At 51.7% G+C, this 16,349-nt stretch overlaps 1 protein-coding gene across 1 annotated transcript; it reads right to left on the reverse strand.

Annotated features, from left to right (window-relative positions):
- Positions 1 to 1,428: 1,428 nt before the first annotated feature.
- Positions 1,429 to 13,658, reverse strand: CCDC12 (coiled-coil domain containing 12). Its single transcript, XM_041464192.1, has 7 exons — positions 13,650 to 13,658; positions 11,334 to 11,404; positions 4,539 to 4,618; positions 3,170 to 3,231; positions 2,835 to 2,869; positions 2,376 to 2,452; positions 1,429 to 2,113 (listed from the first exon to the last, which is right to left on the reverse strand). The coding sequence occupies exons 1-7, from the start codon at positions 13,656 to 13,658 to the stop codon at positions 2,034 to 2,036; spliced, it is 414 nt and encodes a 137-aa protein (XP_041320126.1). The 3' UTR covers positions 1,429 to 2,033.
- Between the last annotated feature and the right edge of the window lie 2,691 nt (positions 13,659 to 16,349).

A 16,349-nucleotide genomic window follows, 5' to 3' on the forward strand; every position in this document is an offset into this window, starting at 1 on the left:
AGAGGGACGTCAGAACTTCCAAGGCCGGAGCGTGGGGAGCACAGGAGGGAATCCAATGGAAAGAGGCAGGAGGTGGCATTTCCAAGGACAGGAGAAAGAAACATCCCGATTTTTAAAAGGCCAGAATGTTGGCGGGGGATAATCCAGAGGGAATGGCCAGGAGGATCCTGAGGGATGGATTTGACCCCACTGTCAGTCTGTGGCGGTGTTGGTGTTCTCCACATTTCCCTGACAAAAGGCAGCAACGTCCAGGCTCCAAACCAGCCAAAGGAAAACAGGTTTTCCTATGGATGAAGGAATCCCTGATTTTCCATACTGGGACCCCTGTTCCTCACAACCCCAGCACCACACCGGAATCCCAGTCCCATTCCAGGATCATTGTCCCATGCCAGGACCACAGTCCCATGCCAGGATCCCTGTCCCACACTGGGATTCCCATCCCAGGCTGGGATCCCTGTCCCACTCTGTGATCCCATATTGGGATCCCTGTCCCATGCCAGGATCCCTCTCCTGTACAGGGACCCCATTCCCATGCCAGGATCCTTGTCAGGATCCCTGTCCCACACTGGGATCCCTGTCCCACTCCATGATCCCTGCCCTGTGTTTGGCACCCCAGTCCCATTCCAAGATCTGTGTCCCATGCCAGGATGTGTGTCCCATCCTTGGATCCCTGCCCCATGCAGAGATCCCAAACCTATACCAGGACACCAGTCCCACAGGATCCCATTCCCCCACAAGGATCCCAATTCCATGCCGGAATCCCACTTCTGTCCAGGGCTCTGGGGTTGATCCTGATTTAATTTCAGCCTGGAATAAAAGTGGAAAACACATGGGAAAAGGAAAATTCAGGACATTTCATTTGAGGTTTGTCCTAAACGAAAACATTGGGATTTTTCATTTCCAAGTTAGATTTTTCCAGGAGAGCTGAAAGTGAAAATTCTCCCTTCAGGAACTGGGAAAAGCTGTGCCTGGAACTGGAGCCAGTTTAAAGGGAATTTTTTCCCTTGAAAGTTAACGAGGGAAAATTCTTCTGCTTCTCACCTTTGGTCTGGCTTCAGCCAGGGAAGGAAGGGATGGAAAGGAAGGGATGGATGGATGGATGGATGGATGGATGGATGGATGGATGGATGGATGGAAGTTCCAGCTGGCAGCATCCCAGTCAGGGATGCAAAGCCTGGCTTCATCTGGGTTCCAGCTGTTGGGAACAGCTGGACACGGCAGAGCTTTGTGCGTGGAGATCTGCTGACATCTACAGGGCATTCCAGAGATTCCATGGCTCCATGGGATCAGGGAATTCCAGAACAATTTGGGTTGCAAGCAAACTTAAGGATCATTCCATCCATCCCACTTCCATGGGCAGGGACACCTCCCAGCTCAATCCCGTTGCTCCTCTTCCCACTCCTCTGCAGGACAAGCGACAACTTTTTCCACGTGGAATTGTTTTATTAGGAAAAGATCCATTAACAATAAAAAAACCTCAAGAAGAGGAGCGGGACACGCTCCTGGAGGGTCAGGAAATTCGGGAGCAAAGCAAATCCCACGTTAAACTCAGCCAGATGCAGAGCAGCCAACAATTCCCGAGCCACACTGCTCCTTCCCACCGGGATTCTGGGGCTGGCCATGGATATTCCCAAATACTCAGAGCCTCAAGGAGAGCCTCAAGGAACAGGAGCACCAATCCCTGGGAAATGATCCTGCTTTTCCAAGGGCTGTGGCATCTCCCTCCTTTCCCAGCCAGTCTGGATTCACCTTTCCAGCCCCAGCCTGGAGTTTTCCCACTTCTCCTTGCTCCAAGGAAGTTCCAACCAACTGGGGGGGATCTGTCCTGCTCCCATCAACCCCCCACGATCCCAGAAAGTTTTCCATGGAAGTTCCTCAGCAGCCAGCCAGGCTCCTTGGATCTGCCTCTCCTCCAGGCACAGCAGGATTGGGGAAGTTCGGGAAAAGGGATGAGCAGTCCCAGGCAGGGAGGGACCTGAGGGACACGGGGTCGGCGTGAGGCAGATCCGGAGCCCATTCCCGATGGATTCTCCTCAGTCGGAGTCGCTTCCCTCCTGCTTTGCCGATCCCACAGCCGACGCCAGCTCCCCCTCCTGCCCTTTCAAGCGCTCTCCTGCCGGGAGAAAAGCCATGGAGAAGGGATGGACGGGTTGGATTGGGAGTGAGCCAGCGCAGGACCCCCAGACCCTTCCCTTGGCACAATCCAAGTGCTCCCGGAGCCTCCTGGGGAAGCTCCTTGGGACCAACAGCTTCCCAGATCCATTTGGGAAGGGGATCAAGCCCCACCAATCCCTCCCCAGCCCAGCGAGCTCCCAGCATGGATCATGGAATCCCTCTGGAATGAGCCACCCTGTTCCCGCGGCTCCGGAACGCACGGATCAGCTCCGCGATGGCTCTCTGGGTCCTCTTCTCCAGCTTTTCCAGCTTCTTGGACACATCCCGCTTCAAATCCCTGGGAGGAGAGCAACAAGGTCAGGACAATTCCATGGCCAGGCAGGGCCCACCTTTCCCACTGGAGATTCCTTCTCTTTCCCAAGTGCTCCAAAACCAGCCCATCCCTCGGTGACAAGCATTCCAAAGAATCAGCAGGAAAAGGGAATTGTGTCTTCCTCCACCGCCAGGAAGGGTTTTCCAGTTCCATGACACCATGGAATGCTCGGGGTTGGAAGGGTCCTTAAAGATCAGCTCATTCCAACTTTCCACAGGATTTTCCTGGCATTTTTAACCCTCAGCTCAGGTTTTCCTGGATATTTCCAGCACAACCTCAAGGTGTTGGAACCCCCCCACTGACTCCAACCCCCTTTTCCCAGGAGCAGCATTCCATAGGCACTCACCAGTCAGGTTTCCTGGGAGCCAAGTTTGCCAAATCCTAGGGAAGAAGAGGAGACATCCAGTGAAAGCCAAAGGCAACATTCCAGCCTGGACCTGGCACGGAGCAGCTCTGGATTCCCAGATCCAGATTTCCAGCTCTGAATCCCCAGATCTGGATTCCCAGCTCTGGATACTCAGATCCGGATTCCCAGCTCTGGATACTCAGATCCAGACTTCCCAATCCAGATTTTCAGCTCCAGATTTCCAGCTCCAGATTTCCCACCACAGGGATCCAAAATCCAGATTTCCAGCTCCAGAGTCCCAGCTCTGGATTCCCAAGAATTCCAGCTTTACCTACCACCTCATCGATGATTGGCTCCGGCTTGGCTGCTTCCAGCTGTTCCTTCACCGTGTCCTCCACTAGATGGAGAAACAGGATCAGTGTTGGAAAACCAGGAATTCCACCAGCGCTCCAGGCTCGGCTCCCAAAAGCTTCCCTAAAACCCCATTCCCACAGCTTTAGTTAAAAACACGGCACCCACGCCTGAGTACAGCCCTTCGGATCCAAACCCTTCTGGAGACTCCTGAAAATTATCTGGGAATGATGGAAATCCCACAAACAGCAACGGCAGCAGGAAACTGGTTGGGATCGAGGTCTCTTTTCCCAACATCTGCAGGGATCAGCTGCTCCAAAGGTCTGGAATTTTGCTCTCCCTGACTCATTTCCAGGCCTGGGACACTTTGGAGGAGTCAAGCTCCAGCCCAGGCCTTGGGGAAAGGTCTCAAGATATCCGGGATAATGGGAAAACACTCATGGAAAAAGCCACCCAGGGAGGGGCTGTGGCGCCAGGGAGCACATCCCACTCCAGCACATGGATTTCATGGAATCAAGGACAACTTCAGTTGGAAAAGGCCTCTTGGATTGAGTCCAAACATTCCCAGCACTGCCCGTGTCCCCAAGTGCCACATCCACAGGGATTTCAATCCCTCAGGAATGGGGCTCCACCACTGTGAGACAAGTGGAATTTTCCCAATATCCAACCTGGTAATTCCCCCTCCTCCTGTCCCTGTTCCCTGGGAGCAGATCCCAATTCCCCCCCCAGCTCTGTCAGGGAATTGTGCAGAGCCAGAAGGTCCCCCCAGAGCCTCCTTTTCTCCAGGATAACATTCCCAGCTCCCTCAGGAATTCCCCAGCTCCGCTCCCTTCCCTGGACACACTTCAGCCTTTCCATGTCTTTCCTTTCACATGGAAGCTTTAAGCTCCTACAAAAACACAAGGAAAGGGCAGTGCCAGAATTCCCAGCCATTCCCAGCCCTCCCTTTTTATTCAGGACATTTTTCAAGGGATTTGTTCCAGAAAATTCCACATTTCAGGATCCGGGGAACTCCTTCACTTCCTCCTCAGGTGATTTATGGAAGTTCCGGGTGAGGAAATTCCAGCTCCAACACCCTCAACTCCGGACTAAGATTTCCTTCAAGATAAATCCAGCAAAAAACAGCCGGAATTTCCAGGAGGCTCCTCCAGGGAGGCTCCTCCGAGGATGAATCCTTGGATTTGGGCCTGGGAGTGTTCCCACCCCTCTTGTGCAATGCTGGGTGTGAGGGTGACGGGATCAGATATTCCAGCCCCTCCATGGACACCTCATCCCAGTGGATCTCCCACCTTGGGAAGAGCACGGAGCTCCCCAAGCCCTCTTTTCCCTTCCCACATTCCCGGTTTCACCCACCTGAGGCCGGTTTGGCCGGGGGCAGCTTCCTCTTCTTCAGCTCCTCATCCTCAGGATCGTAATTCCGCAGCTTTATCTCCCTGGGAAAAGCGGGAAGAGCAGTGAGAAAAGTCCGGGATGGCCCAGTGGGCACTCAGGAAAAGCAGGAATGTTGGAATCAGGAGCCAGAGGCAGCTGAAATCATGGAATTGTTGAGGCTGGAAAAGCCTCCAAGATCATCAAATCCAGCCAAGGCCACCGTGGATCCGTGCCTCCAAGTGCCACATCCATGGACTTTATATCCCACCAGGAATGGGGACTCCCATCTCCCATTCCATGAGAAATAATTCCAGTATCCACCCTGAGCCTCCCCTGGCTGTTCCCTCCTGTCCTGTCCCTGTTCCCTGGGAGAAGAACCCAATTCCCACTTGGCTCTGACCTTTTGGGTCTAAGAACTGGGATACTCTGGATGGAAACTCCAGGGAAGATCCAAAATCATGGAAAAAAAATCTTTCAGGGAAACACAGGGGGAAAAAAGATTATTTAGGATACAAGGTGGTTATCCAAGCATTTCTGGAAGCGCTAAAATCAGGGAGCAAATCCTGTTTCTGGAATAAATGGATGGTGGAGCTGAGGGAATGAGGAACCCAAACACCACCTGGAAGTTTTTCCCTGTTTTCATCTCCTCCAGGGAAGCTCAAAGTCAGGATTGAGCCACAATCCCAGGATATTCCCATTTAATTTGGGCTATAATTGGACACCCTCATTCCCATGAGTGATTCCTCACTGGAGCCAAACCCTGCAAGCCTCAAGAGGAATTCCCAAAGCCACAATCCTGGAAAATCCAGTTTGCAGGAGCTCATCCCACCTCCAGGACACTCCGGAGGCCGCAGGATCCATGGAACAGCTCAGCCCACAGGGATAACGAGGGAGGTGAAGCTCATTAACCAAAGAGGATGGGATTAATCGGGATTAAGGCTCCAAGAGAAGCTGGGAAGCAGAGGACCAGGTTTTTATGGAAAGCACCAAAAAATCCAACCCTGGAAGCCACCAGAGCACGGGTGGAAAATCCAACCCTTCCCACTGCATCCCATTCCTGCTCCAGGAATTCCAGGACAGGAATCTCCTGGCCAAGAGTCTGAGCCACTCCATGGGAGTGCTGGGAGCACCGGGATGTGTTCCAGGACCTTGCTGAGATAAATTATGGAATTCCAGAATGGAAGTGACCCTTGGGATCAGGGCCATGGGCAGGGACCCCTTCCAAGACCCCATCCTTGGACACTTCCAGGGATCCAGAGGCAGGCACAGCTGCTCTGGGAATTCCATCCCAGCCCCTCCCCACCCTCCCAGGCAGGAATTCCTTCCCAAAAAGGAATTGGGATGATTTGGGGAGTGCAGCATTCCAAAGGGAAGCAATGGACACTGCCAGGGGTGGCACATTCCCTGGTTTGGGTCAGGAATATCCCAAATCCATGTTTCCCTCAGGCCTGGAGCTCCTGGCTGGGGAAGCAGGAGGGATCCCAGCTTTTTTGGGAGGAGGCCCTTGGCACCGGCACGCCGGGAATGTGCGGAATGCCCGGAGTGTTCCCGATGGAAACCAGGCCCCTCTAAGCTTGGCTTGTGCTTCACTGTTCCAGCCCCAAGGCTTTTATGGAACAAACAATTCCACAGATTTCTCCAAGCCTCCTGGCTGTCAAAATCCTTGTGGCAGGAGCACCGGGAATGGCTTTGCCATGAAAAGCTGGAGCAGGGATTTCTTCCCCTGTCACGGGTTCCTTGCTCCTGTTGTTATTCCCAAAAGTCACTTGGAGCTGCTTCAGGAGCAGCTTCCCCATCCTGCTCCCCGAGGATGAGGCTTTCACCTCCAGGAACAGCAGGAAAAATGTATGGGGATCATGGAACCACCCTGGAATGGGCTGGGTGGGATCTGAAGGGTGATCCCATTCCACCCTCTGCCCTGGGCAGGGACACCATCACTATCCCAGGGTGATCCAGCCTGGCCTGGGACACTGCCAGGGATCCAGGGGCAGCCACAGCTGCTCTGGGAATTCCAGCCCAGCTAGGAATTCCTAATTCCCAATCTCCCATCCATCCCTGCCCTCTGGAAGTGAGAGCCATTCCCTGTGTCCTGTCCCTCCATCCCTGTCCCCAGTCCCTCTCCAGCTCTCCTGGAGCCCCTTCAGGCCCTGGCAGGGCTCTGAGCTCTCCCTGGATCGTTCCCTTCTCCAGGTGAACATTCCCAGCTCTCCCAGAGCAGAGGGGCTCCAGCCCTGGAAGCAGCTCCATGGGATCCTCTGGATTGACTCCAGCAGGTGCTGCCGACGTTCCCAGATTCCTCACCCAAGGCACCAAAGGAGGAACTGGCAGAGATCCAGGAGAAATCTCCCTGAGGAAAAGCCCTTCCCTGGAAAAGCTGCTCCTGCCCAAGCTCCCGAGCGTGTCCAAGCCTGTCCTGCTCCCAGAGTGGCTCCAGAAGGAAGGAATCCCAAAAAATCCCACCTCTCTCCACACCAAACTTGCCAGGCCGGTTGGTTTTCCAGGACGTGCTCCTGGCCAGAGCAAGGATTGGGAGACATCCAGGTGGTCCAGGAGAACTGGAGAAGATCCCAAATCCATCAGGATTCCCATTGCTTCCCACAGGGCTTTGCCAAGCACCTGAGCTTTTCCAGGTGGACACTGGGAATTGCAATATCCATAAATCAAACCGGACAAAGCCCATATTCCTTGTGGAGCGTGGGATCCTGCTGGAGCTGGATGATATTCCAAACCATTCCCACTCCAGCCATGCCGGGAATACCAACACTGGAACAAGGACAAACCTCATCCGTGTTTTCCTGTGGCTCCTCCAGGCTGGGATGGATCCAAACCCAACTTCCACCCTTGAGGTTCAACCAAAAGGAGCCCTGGAGGCACCTTGGGAGCACCGAGATGGCCACGGGATAACACCCGGGATAACTGCTGGAATTCCCGGGATCAGATCCACAATCCCAGCATGGAGCCAGCGCAAGGACTGGGAGCAGAAAGATGCTCCAGATGTGCTCACATTCCCAGGAATTCTCCCCCAGGATGGGCAGCTGGAAGTCTGAGCACCCAAAAATGCATGCCCAAAACACTGTGGGGTGGATGAATTCCCAGGAATGATTCCTGGAAAACAGCAGAGCACTGGGAAGAGCCAAGGGCTGCAAGGAGCAGGGGGAACCTCTGGAGGCTCATCCCAATCCCAGGGAAAATCCAGGATCACCCAGAGCTTGGGATCACAGGAAGCTCCATGGATCCTTCCCTATGCTCCACCCTGAGGGAAAATCCTCCAGCTCCAGAGGGAGAAAAGCCCAAAACATGGATCAGCACCTTCAGGATGGAGCCACCTCAGGAATGTTCCCAGCCTGGATCCCGGTGCTCGCAGCTTCCAGGTGGATTCAATCCCTGCTTTCCCTTTTCCAGCTTGGAGCAAAATGTGGCAGTTCCCAGCTTTGCCCATTCCCACTCCTTTTCCTGAGCACATTCCCGGTGGGAAGGGATCCCTGGGATGCTCCATGTCCATGTCCAAGCGGGAGCAGATCCCGGGAAGTGTCAATCAAACCCTCCCCGGGCCCCAGCTCAGATCCCACCTCCCACATTTAATCCTGATTTTTTTTTTTTTCCATTCTTTTCCTTGTCCTAAACCCTTTCCCTGAGATTTCCACACTCCGGGATGAAGGGAATCACGTCCTGGATTCTCCCGGCGAGCCCAACCCCCTCCGGAGCAGAATCCCGAGGGATTTTGAGGCAGGGATTAACAAACAAAAGCGCTCCGGACCTGCCCGGTGACATTCCAGAGGGAGGAATTCCTCAGGGAGATCGGGTTTCCCAACCCCGCTCCTCCCCCAGACCAGGAGCTGCAACTTCCAAGGATAAATCCGTGTCCAAGGGCAGGGCTCCGCGTGGATTCACTTTTCCTAAAGCTGGGAAATTGAGGATTATTTTTGTCCCATCCCTCTCCAAGCTTTTCCTTGGCTTTTTAGTTCCACTTTTCCCACCTCTGACGAGTTTTGTTGGAACAAGGAGCCCAATTCCAAGGTTCAGAGCTGTGGGATGGGAATTCCAGGCTCCAGCAGGTCCCTGATTCCCAAATCCAGCATTTTACCCCGCGGGAATGAGGCGGAAAAGCCGAAATCCTCCCACACCCTTTTCCTGGGAAAGGTGGAGCAGCAGCTCCACTTCCTGGTCCACACAAAAATCCGAAGGATCCAAGTTTTTCACAGCTCCAGAGAGAATTCCCAGAGTTCGGATCAGGGATCAGAGCTGGAATTCCTGGGAGAAGAGCACGGCTTGCAGGGCTGGGAATTTGCAGGAAAATGAGGAAGGAAAAATGGGATGGGGAGGTTGGAGTGGAGCGGGAACAAAGCAGGAAGTGGCCAAAAAATGGGAGAACAGGCTGGGAAAAATGTTGGGAAAACCAGAGCCGAGGGGATCTTGTCCTTCCTGCAGCCACTGGAACAGAAAAGTTGGGAATCCCCATGCCTGGAAGTGTCCAAAGCCAGGATGGGACAGTGGGAGCTGTCCCTGCCCTTGGAATGGGATCATCCTTTGGGTCCTTTCCTACCCAAACCATTCCTGGTTTTTCCCTGTTCCAGCTTTCCTGGCAGCACTGGGATGCCAGGAGCAGGCAGGTGTGGGATCCCCCAGGGATTCCTGGGAAAATGAGCAGAGGGAAAAATGTGAAGAAGAGGTGGGAGAATCCCAGAATCCCAGAATGGATTACTTGGAAGGGACTCAAGGATGATCCCATTCCATGGGCAGGGACACTTCCACTGTCCCAGGCTGCTCCAACCCGGCCTTGGACACTTCCAGGGGTGGAATTTCCCCATATCCTAAGTTGCTGAGAGGGAATTCCCCAAATCCATCCATAACCAGAGGGAAAAGCAGGAAAAAATCCTTGGATAATTCCATGCCCTGGCAGGGACCTCCAGCTCCTTCTCCCGGACTTTTCCCTCTCCAGCCATTCCTGAGGGGGCACATTCCTGGGATTAGCTGGAGCCTGTGGAGAATCCTCAGGATCCCAGGGAACCAGGAAGGATTCCAAGCCAATCCATCCTGGAATTCCACACCTGGATGGGCGGGGATGGAGCTGAAGTGGAGCAGCCAGGAGAGAAAATCCTGGAATTCTGCTCCGCAAACCATGGGATTATCACCTGAACCACCACATGCCCTATCCCACAGAATTCCTTCTGCCTGGAAAATCCAGCCCAGCTCCTGGAAGTGCTTTGGAGGGAAGGGAGATTCCAGCCACCAGGATTCCTCATTCCCAAAATCCAGGTGAAATTTCAGCAGATTTTCCCCCTTTTTCCCAGGCCAGCAGCTCCCAGCAATTCCCTTTTCCATAGGGAGACCCTTGGAAAATCCAAATCCAAGGGGAAATCAAGGGATGGGCTCTTCCAGATCCAATTCCCGTGGGACAAGCAGATATTCCACAAGAAAAGCAAAAAGAAATCAAAAGTTGGAAATTATCCAGGCAAAATTCGGAATTCCAACATTCCCAGTGAGCAGATTTTGCTCCAGAAGATGGGAAAGGTGGGAAAAACAGGGAAATCCATCAGGAAGTGAAGTTTTCCCCCAGAAAGGGGAGAATCCCAAAGAATTCCATGAATTTGAGGAGAAAGCTGGGATGGAATTTCCCCACTCCACACTTTCCTCTCCACCTGCAACTTCCTTGGATTTTCCAGGAAATCATCCTGAGGCAGGGGAAGGATTTTTTCTGGATCTGCCACTGGATGAAGGAAAACCCATGGAAAAACTCATTTCCTGGTGCTGCTGAACACTGGGAATGGAACACTGGGAATGAAACATCAGGAATGCCACAGAGTCCTGAGATCCCTCCAGGCAATCCCAGCAGCCATTCCCAGGAGAAAATCACCCCAAACCAGGAATTTTTTTGGGGATTTGGAGGATGATTCCCAGGAGAAAATCAGCCCAAACCAGGAATTTTTTTGGGGATTTGGAGGATGATTCCCAGGAGAAAATCAGCCCAAACCAGGATTTTTTTGGGATTTGGAGGATAATTCCCAGGATAACATCAGCCCAAGCCAGGATTTTTTGGGGATTTGGAGGATGAATTCCTCATTCCAGCCGGGCCTGGATCCACAGGGATGGGAAAAGCAACCCAGATTCCACGGGCTCCAGATCCGGTGGCAGCGCTGGAATCCGAGAGCTCCTGATCCATTCATTATTCAGGAGCTTCCCAAGCTCTGGTTTCACCCCCTGAGCCTTTTCTGGCACAAATTCCAAGCACAGAAATTTCCCTCTCCCAAGAAATTTGGCTCCTCCAGCCCCAAATCCGTGTGGGATTTTTCTCCACCGGGATTTGCTTTTTCCAAGGAGTCATTCCCAAAAAAAAAACTTCTTTTAAAAGGAGGATTTTCCTCATTTTTTTCCTGGTTCACTTCTCCCACAGAGGAGGTTTTTAGGGATAAATCCATGGGAATAGGCCACATTCCACATTTTCCACCCAAATTTGTGATCCCAAAAAAAGCTTTGCTGGGAATCAGCTGGATCTGCCTCAGCTCCCATTTTCCAGTGAAAACAGCCAGAGGAATCCATGGAAAAAATACCAATCCCTGCAGGAATGGTTGGGAATTCAAGGAAACTCCCAACATTCCTGCTGCCTCTGGAAACACTCCAGGTTTTCCCTCTTGATCCATGGAATTTTGCCTCCCAGATGAATCCACCCATCCCTCATCCCAAAGAATTTGCACCAAATTCCTACGGAAAATTCCTATTTAATCACAGAGGCCCAAAGGAAAATCCTCCTGGGAAAAGTGGGAATAAAGAAGGAATTACCTGTGCTTGACTGGCTCCTCTTCCTCATCTTGTCTGGGAATTTTGGATTCAGGTTCTCCACCCTCCTTGTTCTGCAAAAACAAAGGGATAAAATGTCAGATTTTGGCTTCTCTGGAAAACCAGGAGAGCAAACGGCCCCAAAATCCTCTGGGATTGGGATATTTCTGGGATATTTTTGGGAATGAGTGATGAGAAACCAGAAAAATCTGGGACTTCACAGAGCAGGATTCCTTTTTTCCTTAATTTATCATTTGGGATGGAAAACATGGAATCTCACAGGGAGCAGCACAACAAAAGAATTCCAGCTCCAGGAAAATGTTGGAGCAAAATCCAGGTTCTGTGGAATAGGGAAAGAGGCTCCATGGGCAGCACCAGATCCCAGGAAAAGAGGTGGAATTCCCTCTTCCATTCACTATCCAGGCAAGAACAGGGATGGAATGGTGCCCAGGAGGAGCTGGGAATGAGCAGCCATGGAATTCTGGAAGGAAATGAACTTCCCAACTTCCCAAAAAAAGCAGGAGCAGCTGTGGTTTTTCCAGGAATGGCAGCAGGGATGGACACAGCTCAGCTCCACTGATCCTGACTTTTATTTCCATGGAAAATGATTGGGAATGAGGAGATTTTCTCTCCATTCCCAGAGCTGAATTCCCAACTGTTCCTAAAGGGATCCTAAGGATGATCCCATTCCATGGGCAGGGAATTCCCACTGTCCCAGGCTGCTCCAAGCTGGCCTTGGGCATTGCCAGGGATGAGGCAGCCATGGAATTCCCTGGGAATCCCTTCCCAACATCCCACCTCTGGCACTGGGATCCATTCCCTGGCTCCCATCCCTTATCCCAACACCAGCTCCACGATCCTGATATGATCCAGGAGCTCTTCCAGGCCCGGGAATGTTTCCCAAACTGCTGACTCATTCCCTGGATCCCCCTTCTTCCAAACTCTGTCCCACAATCCGGGTTAAAAATTACATTCCCAGCAAACAGGGAAGGGAGCCAGGGCTGGAATTGTTCAGGTTCAGCTCCTGCTCCAAGGGCAAGGAAAATATTCCAGGTTTTTTCAAGGGAAAACCAACAATAACCATCCCTAAAATCCCAATTTAATTCTATTTTTATTCCCTGTTTTAAGTCAATTAAAACGCTGGGATACTCCCAGGAATCCCCTGCTCCTTAAATTCAATAAAACTGGGAAGAGCCCTCTGGAATTCCCTGCTGCAGCTCCCAGCTGGGTAATGTTTAGCCACCCTTGAATCCATGGAATTCCAAGTCCCTTCCCACACTCCGAGTCCTTTCCCATTCCTTTCCCCTCCTTGTGCTCCAGAGCTGCATTCCCCTCACTCCTGCTGGAATTTTATCCAGAGGCTTCCAAGATAAGGAAATACTTGGCACAAACATTCCCAGGAGCCCTGGCTGTTCCCACTCCTGACAACTCCTGCTTTTCCCAGGCGTTGGAATATTGGATATTCCATTCCTGCCATGAGCTTGCCCAAAATTCCCAATTCCGGCTTCTTTCCCGTTAAATTCAAGTGTTTTAAAGGCTTGGGGATATTCCTGGAAAATCAAGGCAAAAGATTTCCAGGGAAGCTGTGGGGGAAAAGGGAGGGAAGGAAAAAGGGCGAGAAAGGAAAAAAGAAGAGGGGAAAAAACAGAGGGGAACAAAAATGGCGGGGGAAAAAAATCATGAGGGAAAAAGGGCGGGAAGGAAAAGGGCGGGAAGGAAGCCGGCACAGCTCTGGATCCCCAGGAATGGCAGCAGGGACGGGCACTGCAAACACTGCTCAGCTCCACTGATCCTGATTTTATTCCTATGGAGCAGGGCACGGGTGGGAGGAAGGAGATTGTGGCACTCCTGAATTCCCAGAGCTGAATTCCCAACATTCCCTGAGCTCATGGGCACAAAAGGCTTGGATTGGAAGGGATCCTAAGGATGATCCCACTCCATGACAGGGAATTCCCACTGTCCCAGGGTGATCCAGCCCAGCCTTGGGCACTTCCAGGGATCCAGGGGCAGCCACAGCTGCTCTGGGAATTCCAGCCCAGCCAGGAATTCCCAATTCCCAATCTCCCAGCCATTCCCTGTGTCCTGTCCCTCCATGCCTTGTCCCCAGTCCCTCTCCAGCTCTCCTGGAGCCCCTCCAGGCCCTGGCTGGGCTCTGAACTCTCCCTGGAGCTGCCTCTTTTCCAGGCTGAACATTCCCAGTTTTCCCACAGCAGAGGGGCTCCAGCCCAGGAGCAGCTCCATGGGATCTTCTGGATTTGCTCCAGCAGCTCCGAGCCCTTCCTGCCCAAGGATCCCACCCCTGGATCTGTGCGATCCTACCGGAGCCATCCAACCCCCTCTTATCTCCAACATTCCCGAGCTGGAATCGTTGGGAAGAACCTCCAGGATGAAACATTTCCTGTGCTCCAGCCCTTTCCGACTTCCCTAAAAAAAGCCTGGACAGGAAGGGATCCTTCAGAGCCCTCCGGGTGTTTTATCCTGGCTGGAAAAACTTCCCCGGGCTCCGTTTCCACAGCAACACTTCTCCCAAGCCTTTGGCACTGGATCATGAGGAGCTTTGCTCCGGCAAAACAAATCCCAACGTGGAAAAAACGGGAAAAACAAGGAGAGAAGGAGCCAAAGTGTGGGATTGTCCGGGGCTTTGGGAAAGCAGGGAAAGGGCGGAAAGGCAGGAAAAGCCTGTGGAAAGGAGCAGTGCCGGCCCTTCCTCCCGCCGGGAAGGTGTGGAGGAGCAGGGATGTGGCTCTGGAGCAAATCCAGCCGGGAACAAAAGCTTGGGATGCAGCCAGAGGAATTCTTCCAGCTCGAGGAACAACACAGGGAATGATCCGGAGCAGGGATGAGGGAAGGAGCAATGGGAGACCTTTCCTTCCCACAAAAACGCGGCAAGGCTCCGGCTTTCAAAGGATTTGGGGATAAAGAAAGCAGGAGAAGGAGCTGTGGAGGTCTTGGATTAGGAATTTTGGGATGGGAGAGGGAATCTGAGGCTGGAATTCCCACAGCGATCCCACCTGGATTTTGCTGAGGGATCCTTTGGGAATATCAGCAGCATCCCCACAGATCTTCAAAGGAGAGGAAGTCCCAGGGAATTTTCCTGGGAATTCCCTCAGGATGGAACTTTGAGCCATCAAATCCCAGAATTTCACAGCAAGGGCAAAAGGAAAAGGGGAAAAGCCAGAAATCTGGGATGTGCCCAATGGGAAATGCCAAATATTGTCCCAGCAAGGAATTTTTTCCAAAAATGATGGGAAAAATCTCTCATTCCCCACTTTCCACGGGAAGAAGGGAAAAGTGGGAATCCCAAAGCAGGAATCCCTAGATTCCCAGATTTTCACTTAAATTCTCTGGACAATCCTGGAATATAATCCCACAAAAAGCTTTCCCACAGCTCAGCCTCCACAGGATTCCCTCAGGAATCCAAGCACTGCAGACAAAGGAGCAGCTTCCCATTTTTCTGTGGAATTTCCAAGCAGGAATCTCCTTATTCCATTGATTTATTCTCCTTTCCTCTCACTTTTTCCACCTAAATATTTTTGGAGAATTTTTCTTGAGGGAATCTGATCCGGAAACTGGAGGAGCAGACAGAAGAAATTCCCTTTTTCCCTGTTTTTGGTGCCTCCAACCCCAAGAGAATCCCAAAAAACCTGGATTTCTCCATAGGCAGGTCACAATCCAGGTTTCTCCATGAACATTCCCAATATTTTCAGTGGGAATAACCCAAAATTCCATCCACAAGACACCGAAGTGACAGGAAAATTCCAGGAAAAGCAGAATTCCTTAACACAAGAGATGCAAGAAACAGGGAAAATTGGGATATTTCCAAGATATTTTCCTTCTTTCAGCTTCTCCCTAATTTTTAGGAAGTCCTGGACTTCCAAGGATTTTTTTTTCCAGTGAAAATCCATTGACCTTGAAACATTTCCCAGAGATCTGAAGCTCGGGATCATTTGCACTCCCTGGATTTCTGGAATTAAGGCTGGAAAACAAAGGAATGAGCTGTCAAAGGGAATGGAACCAACTGGGAATAAAGGAAAGGGATAAAAGCCAGGAAAAGCCTTTCACAGCTCCCAAAAAAATCAGGAAAAGCTTCCCAAGGACCTTGAGCTGCTCCACAAAAACTGCTGGGATTTTCACCAGCTCGGGATCGTCCTGGGGTGGCTCCTCCTGGAATATCCAGCATTTATTCCCTTTAAAACCTGGAATTCCTGCTGGGATCACAGCCTCAGGTTTGCTTCCCTATGGATTTCAGGCCTGGAATGTTCCGGATTCCCCGTTTGTGGAACTGAGTGAGCTTTAAGGCCCCTTCCCAAAAGAAATCCAGGATTCTCCAAGGTTTAATAAAGCAGGAATTTCAACCCAAATCCTTTCCACATCACGACAGAATTCCCAAATTTCTCCCCAAGGGTTGGGAATGGCTGAGCTCTCCCAGAATCTTCCAGCAGAAGAAAGTTTCCCTCTACATCCCAGCTCTTTTCCAGGAACTTGGGGCCATCCTCCATCCCTCTGGAATGACACTGGACCCAACCAGTTGGAAAAATTTCTTTCCCACAGTTTTTCCTTTCCTGCTCTCAGCTTTCCATCCTTGGAAAGTCAGGAATTCTCCATTAAAAACCAAACAGCTCCACAGGAGCTGGTTGGAATTCCCAGCCCATGGAACTGGATGAGTTTAAGGCTCCTCCCCCAAAAGAAATCCGGGATTTCGGGATTCTCCAAGGTTTAATTGGAATTCCAACCCAAACCTTTCCCAAATTTATCCCCTCAGGGCTGGGAATGGCTGAGCTCTCCCAGAATCTTCCAAAGTTTCCCTCTGCATCCCAACTTTTTGATAGGAGCTTGGGGCTGTCCTCCATCCCTCTGGAATGACATTGGATCCTCCCAGCTGGAAAAATTTCTTTCCCACCAATTTTTCTTTCCCGACATCTTTTTTCCACTATTTTTCCTTTCCCACCCTTCTCTTCCCGCCTTCAGCTTTCCATCCTTGGAAAACCAGGAATTCTCCGTTAAAAACCAAAGAGCTGC

The sequence above is a fragment of the Pyrgilauda ruficollis genome, unplaced genomic scaffold (assembly GCF_017590135.1).
Source record: "Pyrgilauda ruficollis isolate IOZ18807 unplaced genomic scaffold, ASM1759013v1 scaffold173, whole genome shotgun sequence".
Lineage (NCBI taxonomy): Eukaryota > Metazoa > Chordata > Aves > Passeriformes > Passeridae > Pyrgilauda > Pyrgilauda ruficollis.

Excerpts from the sequence above, each read along its gene's own strand:
- CCDC12 (XM_041464192.1), bottom strand. Across the intron at positions 4,619-11,333 it reads GAGGAGCCAGTCAAGCACAG|GGAGATAAAGCTGCGGAATT; the intron begins GTAATTCCTTCT and ends CGCTTTTCCCAG. Across the intron at positions 2,870-3,169 it reads AGCCAATCATCGATGAGGTG|GATTTGGCAAACTTGGCTCC; the intron begins GTAGGTAAAGCT and ends CTTCTTCCCTAG.